At 37.4% G+C, this 9,245-nt stretch overlaps 2 protein-coding genes across 2 annotated transcripts; both read right to left on the bottom strand.

Moving 5' to 3' along the window:
- Positions 1 to 210: 210 nt before the first annotated feature.
- On the bottom strand, positions 211 to 2,954 carry LOC147283779 (monooxygenase 2-like). Its single transcript, XM_086245232.1, has 5 exons — positions 2,926 to 2,954; positions 2,736 to 2,801; positions 1,482 to 1,593; positions 1,142 to 1,367; positions 211 to 896 (listed from the first exon to the last, which is right to left on the bottom strand). Exons 1-5 carry the CDS (start codon positions 2,937 to 2,939, stop codon positions 337 to 339), a joined length of 978 nt encoding a protein of 325 aa, XP_086101358.1. The 5' UTR covers positions 2,940 to 2,954; the 3' UTR covers positions 211 to 336.
- A 2,873-nt stretch (positions 2,955 to 5,827) lies between these two features.
- LOC147283778 (monooxygenase 3-like) lies at positions 5,828 to 8,101 on the bottom strand. Its single transcript, XM_086244726.1, has 5 exons — positions 7,853 to 8,101; positions 7,421 to 7,483; positions 7,119 to 7,296; positions 6,779 to 7,007; positions 5,828 to 6,537 (listed from the first exon to the last, which is right to left on the bottom strand). Exons 1-5 carry the CDS (start codon positions 8,077 to 8,079, stop codon positions 6,005 to 6,007), a joined length of 1,230 nt encoding a protein of 409 aa, XP_086100852.1. The 5' UTR covers positions 8,080 to 8,101; the 3' UTR covers positions 5,828 to 6,004.
- Positions 8,102 to 9,245: the final 1,144 nt, after the last annotated feature.

Below are 9,245 nucleotides of genomic sequence, written 5' to 3'. Positions count from 1 at the left end.
ACTAGAAAAGAAAACTTATTCCATACTCAACTAGGAAAAAGAGACATATGCGTTATTCAACTAGGAAATCACAAAATCAAATCAAATCTCAATCTCTAATTTGTCAACTTTCCAACACTTATTTCTACCACAAAATTTCGATTACTACAAACTAAAAGGATACAAAATATTAGACTGAGCAAATTACTAAAATTGATCATTTCATCCCATATCTGCACTTGAGCTCAGCATTTAGGAGAAGCATATGTGTAGAGTTGCACACTTTTTTTCTTTAGTTGCTTGGGAAGGTGAGGAGGGGGCCAGGGGGTCAATAATTAATTCCCTAGAGGAGGGAATCTAGTTTATCTTGTCCAGTTCTCCACAATGAGATTCACTAGAAAGCTTTCCACGATCATAATGTGTAAATCTAACAATTTTAAGGTAAAGGAACCTGTAAAATATAGTATCCCTCAAGAATTTCATACCCCAACCAGATCCTGCCTGCTGCACCCATCCTGAAAAATATGACCCCATAATCAACCCGGAGACACGCCACCTTCTTTGTTCCACATATTTTCCAATTGCCTTAGCCATCTCTTTTGGCACAACTCCTCCATTTTGTATAAAGGATGTCTGTATGTGTCTGGCTAAAACCACTGCATCTTCTAATGCTGAGCAACCTCCCTGTCCTAAATCTGGTGTCATGGGGTGCATGGCATCTCCAGCCACCGTGATGTTTTGCTTGGCTAGGTTCCCAAATGCTACATGCCATGGATACCTGAACATCAGCGGAGCCCATGTCAATGTTGAAAGATCTGAGTGCTGCACAACGTCTAGGTATAAAGGAGGCAGGTCCTCGGCGTAATTCTCCATTACTTCTCTTTGTATAGTTTCAGGCTCTACTGCCACATCCACCCCTACAATGAAAGAAAACGTAACATAAAATTTACAGTACTAGAACATGTATTTTAAGCTTGGTATTGTTAAATTTCTGGCTTTTGTTTTATATATGGAACAACAAAATGTGTACAGAATTTGTTACACAGAATTTTCTCAAGTCAGCACAGCAATGTTGATGTAACAAGTGTGGTTCTTATCAGAGCAGCATGTTTAGATAAATTGCTTGTGTCCAAAATAAAGGGCGTGGTTTGATGTTTTAAACCTTTTGCTGGAGATACAAAAGTATAGAACCAATAAATCTCTTTGTCATTGTGGGGCACAAATCCAGCCCTTCTGCCTGATCCTACATACTGATGCACATCGTTGCTGAGTCCATGGCCTTGAGGAAACACAGCCAACCCACGAACAGCTGATCGACCAGAATGGACCGGAGCAATTCCTAACCAGCATGCCACCACTGAGTACACCCCATCACAGCCTATCAGAACCTATCATTCATAAACATCCAATTAAAAGAGAAAAAATACAGGAAGGGAACAGAAAACTTTAACTAATGTCTAGATCGACAATGTATGTGGGTTTCTGTATTAGGACAAGTTCACCTTTGCTTTGATGAAAGTTCCATCTTCCATGTGAATAATGGGAATGGATGATCCTTCATGTTGTTGGGTCTCAATTGCAGTGATTTTGGAAGAGAAACGGATTGAATTTACCAGTGTTTTCAGACGCAAAAGCGTCACGCGAGGCGTTTGCAGTCTCGCAAGGCGAGGCGTAAGCCTTGACGCGTATAGCGTAAGCCTTTCGGGCATAAAAAAATATAATAATAAAACAATTATAAAAACAATTATATAGCTAAAAATAGCATTAATTGTCATTCATAAATAAAAATCATCCATATTACATATCAAATTCAATAATATTGTTCAAATTAAATAGAAATCCAAACAAGCATATTGATCTAACAAGATCATTTACAAAAACATAGTAAAAACAACCACTTCATTCATGCCAGTTGAAATCGAAATTAATATCACAGTCATATTAAGAAAAAGACCAATTAGCTGCTTAGAATTAAGTCTTGCATCATTTTTCAAACGAGTGATTATTGGTAATGTGGTATTGGATGCACAATTTTCCTGATAAAGCAGTTGGTCTACAAATGCTTGAAACTCCAATGATTCCAAGACCATAACATGTGATGCAATTGTGCAAATGCCAAATAAAATAAGATAACATATATGTTGGCTAGATTTCAAAACCTCTGTCTCCTAACAATACAATCAAATTGATGACCAGGTTGCAAACATGAAGGCATAGTACATACCACCAAGAGACCCCTTGCCTCTGCCCACGGAGACCCCTTGCCTCTGTCGCCGGACTGTGTAAAAGGGGGAGACCCCTTGCTGGCTAGCTGCGCAGAACAGAGATGACCACCGTCCTTGCTGGCTAGCTGCGCAGAACAGAGATGACCACCCTTGCTTGATCGGCCGCCGTCCGAGACCACCCAGCCGCAGCCGCCTTGTCGTCGTGAAGAGACAACCCAGAGAAGTTGAGAGAATCGCTGATAGGGCAAGGTCTGAAAACACTGAAGGGGTTTATTAAACTCTCAGCCCAAAACGACATCGTTTTGGGACTGAGTTTTTGAAAAAAAAAATGTCGCAAAGGTGGTCGCTGGGCGTCCGCGTTCAACGCCTTCAACGCTTGCCGTCGCGAGGCGTACGCCTTCAACGCCTTGCCGTCGCCTTTCAGTCCTTTTGCAGATTCCGGCGACGTCGTGCGCAATCGGCCGCCGCCTCGCCATGACTCGCGCCTTGAGGCGCGCCTGAAGAACGCCTTTGAAAACACTGGAATTTACTGGTAATTCATCTGCCAAAACCTCGAGTAAGGCTTTCCGGTGCACTGATCTTGGTCCAACTGTTTTACTGCTTCCATGTAAAAGATAACTTTGAAATCAATTTTGGGTCTACATCCCTAATGAAGTGCATATTAATATGTTCCAATTCCACCAGCTGTAGAAAGTGAACACAATAACAAGACCTTGCTTACCCAATTCTTCTCATGAAGGAAATGTCTTGAATTTCTCCAGTATCAAGATCAGTTACGAATCCCCTGATAATAAACTCCAATTAGATACATCTATATCTATACAATATATGTAAAATAGTTCATGCTCAGGACAACAGTATTGTGGTGCAACATATGTTGAATTTGGTTTGAAAAATAGAGGAACAATTTCACACTTTTCAAACATGCAAGGGTCCATTGGAAGAAGATGATTTCAAATTTATTTGATATTATTTCCACGGCCGATTACTTGTTGTTTACTTGGGTACATGAAAATTCCTTTATTGCAATTTTAATTTATGTGGATGACATTCTCATTACAGGGAACGATGCTACTGCCATGAAAATTCCAACCTTACACGTGGACGCGGGTATGCCACTAATCGGCTTGGAATAGTCGATTAGAAAAAGATAATATTCAATGTGAAAATATTTAAAAATAAATAAAATTAAATGTGCCAAATTAAATATCTGACTTTTAACCAACGATTGTGTGATAGGAAAATGAACAGAAAACCTATCTAGGTTCTTTCTTTCCTAGATCGACTATGACTTTGAAAATGAACAACAAAAAATATAAATATAGAGCAACATGAATTTAAAAGAGAGCCTAATGGAAAATAACATTAAATAAATTCAAAGAAAAAGTTGAATTCTTGAAAAACCCAAAATACAAGGAAATAACATAAGCATAAAGAAATACATTTAAAAAGGGCTTTGAAAGGCTATGCAAATGAAAATAAAGAGAAATTTGAGAAATTAAAAGCCACAATGATGATTTGGGAGCAAAAAGGTTGTTGAGAGATTCACATTGTTGTGAGTTTTTGAGGTTGTGTGTGTTGGAGAGAGGTTCTTGAAATTGCCTTGTGAACTTCCTTTTATAGTGATCATTTACTTTGTTCCCAAGTTTTGTAGCCACATGTGTGGCTTAAAATGACTTACTTTTTAGAGTAGGTAGACAACTGTAGATAAGCTACTTGAGTGGTAGACAACTGTTCATAAGCTAAGAGTGAGCTGGGTTACTTTTTGGGCTGCAAACATGTTCAGCCGAGAGTCATGCAATATGGATAGCCGAGAGAATTTTGAATTAAGGGGAATGCTATCCACCTTCTCTAATCCACCTTTTCCTTTATTATTCTCATTCCGCATTGTAAATTCATGATCAGAATCGTTCATTTTTTAGATCTAACTATGAAGATCATCTCTACAAAAAATCAATCAAATCGGAAATCATTGGTTATGTAACTATGATCAAATAAACAGAAGATTTTAGTAACAATTTGATTCATCGTTAATTTATTTGTAACGATTATATGATCAAACGATTTTCGATTTAGTTGATTTTTTGCAAAGACGATCTTCAAATAATTATCTAAAAGATGAACGGTTTCAATTATGAAAATACATTGTAGAATGAGAATAATCAAGAAAAAGGTCGGTGGAAAAAGTAGATAGCATTCCTCTTGGATTAATATATACTTGCTGGCCTAGCTCCTTTTACTTCAACTTGCTGACATCCATCTAGAAATAACACAGCAAGCTCTTTTTTTGAATTCAAAAAATATTCACGTGGGCCATAACCCATTTTGGGTGGGGTAAAAACAATAGACACAACATGTAGATTGAGCATTAACATAATAAATATTGTGGATGAAATTCATCGATATGCAATTTGATACCTACCATTCAAGTAGAGATGCAATCAATATGAAGTATGTGTAATCCATATATGAACAAAAATATCTATAAATTATTTAAGCAATCAAATACAACAAAATGAATACAAACATGTTGAAATAAGTGTTAAACATAAAATGACTTTTAAAATTTAAACATAAATTATGTGGAATCTTCTCTTAGATTGTTGGAAATATTGCCGGAATTCCTGAAATATGCTTCACAAAAATATTAGATCACAATAATATTAATAACGTTAAATTAATTACACTATAAAAATATGATATATAATATATAATAGGAAAATATATATGTTATTGAGAAAACTTATCGAAGTTGAGGCATGCAAATGCGCTATCTTAAGAGAAGATTCGTCCCCTACATCACAGGGTTGTATGACCTCTATTTTTGTGTGCGAAAAAAAAAAAAACTATATGACCTCTTATTGTCAAAAGAGTGCTTATATTCACACTCTCTGTCTTATTTCTCCATTCATCTTATTTTTACACATCATTAAATTTGAAAAAAATATAAATATTTATTTCTATGTCCCATTATGCCTATTGATGTACCAACTCAAACACACACTTACTAAAAACTCAAAAATAATGTTAATATTTAATTATAAACAAGAAAAAATATCATAAAATTAGTTTTATCACTCTAAAAAATAAAAAAATAAAAAAAGGTTTGTGGGCCGGCCCGTTGAGGGCACGGCACGAGCACGAATGGCCCGATGGCCATAGGCCGTGCCGGGCCTAGGTCTTAATTATATAAGCCAGCCCGAGCACGGCACGAAAGCACGATGTCGGCCCGAGCACGACAAGAAAGCACGATGCCGGCCCGGCCCGTTTGACACCTCTAATACAATTTGGTAGATGCCCTTAAATCTATTAAAATGTATGATTATTCTATATCATAAACCATTTTATATATTTATTTATAGTTTTAGTTCAAGAATTAATTATACTATAATGTTTTAGAAATTGAATATTAACCTTAGGGATTTAATTTGGAATCTATCAATGAATTATATGATGAGTATAAGATACTTTTTCTTCTATTTGGAAAAAGATGGGTGAGTGGAATGATAGTTAAAGGGATGTGAAGAATGTTAGTAAATGGGTGTTTGAGTTGGTATATGATCGATTAAAGGGTGTAATAGGAATAATGAGAGGTGAGAAGTATTTTTCAATTTTTTTCAAATTTAATGGTGGGTGTGTAATTGATAATTCAATATTAATAACCCTTATCTGCACTTGAGCTGAGCATTTAAGAGACGGATCAGCATATGTGTAGAGTTGCACACTTGTTTTTATTTAGTTGCTTGGGAAAGTGGGGAGGGGGCCAGGGGGTCAATAATTAATTCCCTAGAGGAGGGAATCTAGTTTATCTTGTCCAGTTTTCCACAATCATAATGTGCCAATCTAACAATCTTAAGGAAAAAGAACCTGTTAAATATGACATTCCTCAAGAATTTCATACCCCATCCAGACCCTCCCTGCTGCACCCATCCTGCAACAAATGACCCCGTAATCAACCCGACGACACGCCATCTTCTTTCTTCCACATATTTTCCGATTGCTCCAGCCATTTTTGTTGGCACAACTCCTCCATTTTGTATAAAGGATGTCTGTATGTGTCTGGCTAAAACCACTGCATCTTCTAATGCTGAGCAACCTCCCTGTGCTAAATCAGGTGTCATGGGGTGCATGGCATCGCCAGCCACTGTGATGTTTTGCTTGGCTAGGTTCCCAAATGCTACATGCCATGGATACCTGAACATCAGTGGAGTCCATATCAATGTTGAAAGATCCGAGTGCTTCACAATGTCTAGGTATAAAGGAGGCAGGTCCTTGGCATAATTCTCAATCACTTCTCTTTGTATTGCTTCCGGCTCTCCAGCCACATCTACCCCTACAATGAAAGAAAATTTAACATAGAATTTACAGTAATAGAGCTTAGTACTTTAGCTTGCTCTTATTTAATTTCTGGCTTTTGTTATATGGTATAATAAAATGTGTACAGAATTTGTTACACAGAATTTTCTCAAGTCAGCTTAGAAATGTTTATGTTACATGTGTGGTTCTTATTAGAGCAGCATGTTTAGATAAATTGCTTGTGTCCAAAATAAAGGGCATGGTCTGATATTTTGAACCTTTTGCTGGAGATACACAAGTATAGAACCAATAAATCTCTTTGTCATTGAGGGGAACAAAACCAGCCCTTCTGCCTGATCCTACATATTGATGCGCATCGTTGCTGAGTCCATGGCCTTGAGGAAACACAGCCAAGCCACGAGCTGCTGATTGACCAGAATGCACTGGTTCAGCAAGTCCTAACCAGCGTGCCACCACTGAGTGCACCCCATCACAGCCTATCAGAACCTACAATTGATAAACATACAATTAAAAGAGAAAAATACAGGAAGGGAACAGAGAAATTTTAACTAGTTATACATAGACATCGTATGTGGGTTTCTGTATTAGGCAGTTTACCTTTGCTTTGATGATAGTTCCATCTTCCATGTGAATAATGGGAATGGATGAGCCTTCATGTTGTTGGGTCTCAATTCCAGTGATCTTGGAAGAGAAACGGATTGAATCGATTGGTAATTCATCTGCCAAAGCCTCGAGTAAGGCTTTCCGGTGCACTGATGTTGGTCCAACTGTATCACTGTTTCCATGTAAAAGATGACAACATTCAAATCAATTGTGGATCTACATTCCTAATGACATGCATATTTATATGTTTCAGTTCCAGCAGGTGTAGAAAGTGAACACAATAACACCTTGCTTACCCATTGCTTCTGGTGAAAGAAACTTCTTGAATTGCTCCAGTATCAAGATCAGTTATGTATCCCCTGATAATAGCTCAAATTAGAAATACATAATAAGTGAAATCTACATCTCCATTTCATCTCATGTTTCATACCTAATTTAGCCTTTTATTGTCAAATCCAATATAGGATACTAAAGACTACCATGAAAAATAAATAAGAAAACTTCCTTTGCTTCATAGTTTTAGACTTTTAGTCAACATAATTTTAAATTCTACAAACATTTTGCTAATAACAAATCCGATAAAAAAATTGTTGATGCAGTAACGGAAACAAAACCAAGAAAAATACAAATTTCACTCTCATAAAAATTAATTAAAAAAAAAAACAACAACAACAACAACGATTGTGGGAAATTAGTTAAAGAAGCTAGAGATCGAAGAGATCATTTACTTTTTGATGGGGGCATAAAGAGCAGTGAGCTTTTGAGAAACAGCCAAGGCATCAAGAGCAAACCAAGCGTTGGGGAAGAGGCCTAAGGCTGTCCCCATGGCTCTGAGCCCATCTGATCTCTCTAAAACCAAGGCTTCAACCCCAACTCTCTTCAGCGCCAATGCAGTGGCCAACCCTGCTATCCCTGCCCCCACGATCACCACATCCTCCACTTTTTCTGTTGCCATCCCTCTCTCTCTCTCTCTCTCTCTCTCTCTCTCTCTTTGCTTATCTTGTTGGGAGAATATATAATAGAACTTTGAGCCAACATTGCCAAGAAAAGACTAAAGACTTCAATTTCGTATTCGCCACGTACTTCTAATGGTTTCTCTTTTGACTTTTGCTGCCTCAATTGAAATTTTTAAACAGGTGTCTTGATTCAGTACTTACTGTTAAGTCATGAGGTTAATGATGAGGATTAGTGAATTATTACTAAGGAATAAAATTTCGGGTTTCGAAGAAATTTCGATGGAAATTTCGATGGAAATTTCGACGGAAATTTCGAAGATTTTTAAATTTCGACAAAAATTAGCTGGAAATGACGGAAATTGCTATCAAAATACGGAAATTTTGAATGAAACTTTATCATATGTTTATTTAATATATTATCTACTAAATTGATAAAAAACATTGAAGAAATCAAATTATATAGTAGGTTTTATGTGATATAAGATGAATATAGTACACGCTGAAGACAAATACTGTTAAATAAAATTAGTATATTATTTATACTCTATAATCTGTATACTAAACCCTATGTATTTTATGATCTATATTCTATATTGTTTAGAATATGATATATGATATTAGGGTTTAGGCCTTTTAGGATATTTTAAATTATTTTTTATATAGAAAGATATTATAGTTTACTAGTTTATGGTTAAAAAACAACTAAACGAAACTCCAAAACGGCCAAATAAAACTCCAAACCATTTCTTTTCTTTACAATTATCCAAAGCCCCCAAACGGCAAATCCCAATCAATCCTAAACCTTTTAATTTTTTTCTCTTTTTTTTTTTTTCCTTTTTTTTTTCTTCTTTTTTTTCCCTTCCTTTCCTTTCCTTTCTTCTCCCCCGAGTCTCCAGTCAGCAGCTACTGTTCTCTCTCTCTCTCTCTCTCTCTCTCTCTCTCTCTCTCTCTCTCTCTCTCTCTCTCTCCCCTCCCCCTCTGCCGTCGCCCCCCGCCATCGCTCCCGCGCCGTCGCTCCCGCGCTGTCGCCCACCAGCTGTCGGCCCCCTGCCGTCGCCCCCACGCGATCGCCCCCCCGCTGTCGCCCCCCCGCTGTCGCCCTGCTGCCGTCGCCCCCCGCCGTCCAAAAACCCAGATCTCAGTCGGGGGAGATCCCAGCTTCCCA

This window comes from Dryas octopetala, chromosome 5 (genome assembly GCF_963921425.1).
Source record: "Dryas octopetala chromosome 5, drDryOcto1.1, whole genome shotgun sequence".
Classification (NCBI taxonomy): Eukaryota; Viridiplantae; Streptophyta; class Magnoliopsida; order Rosales; family Rosaceae; genus Dryas; species Dryas octopetala.
This window is presented reverse-complemented; position numbering and strand designations above follow the sequence as displayed.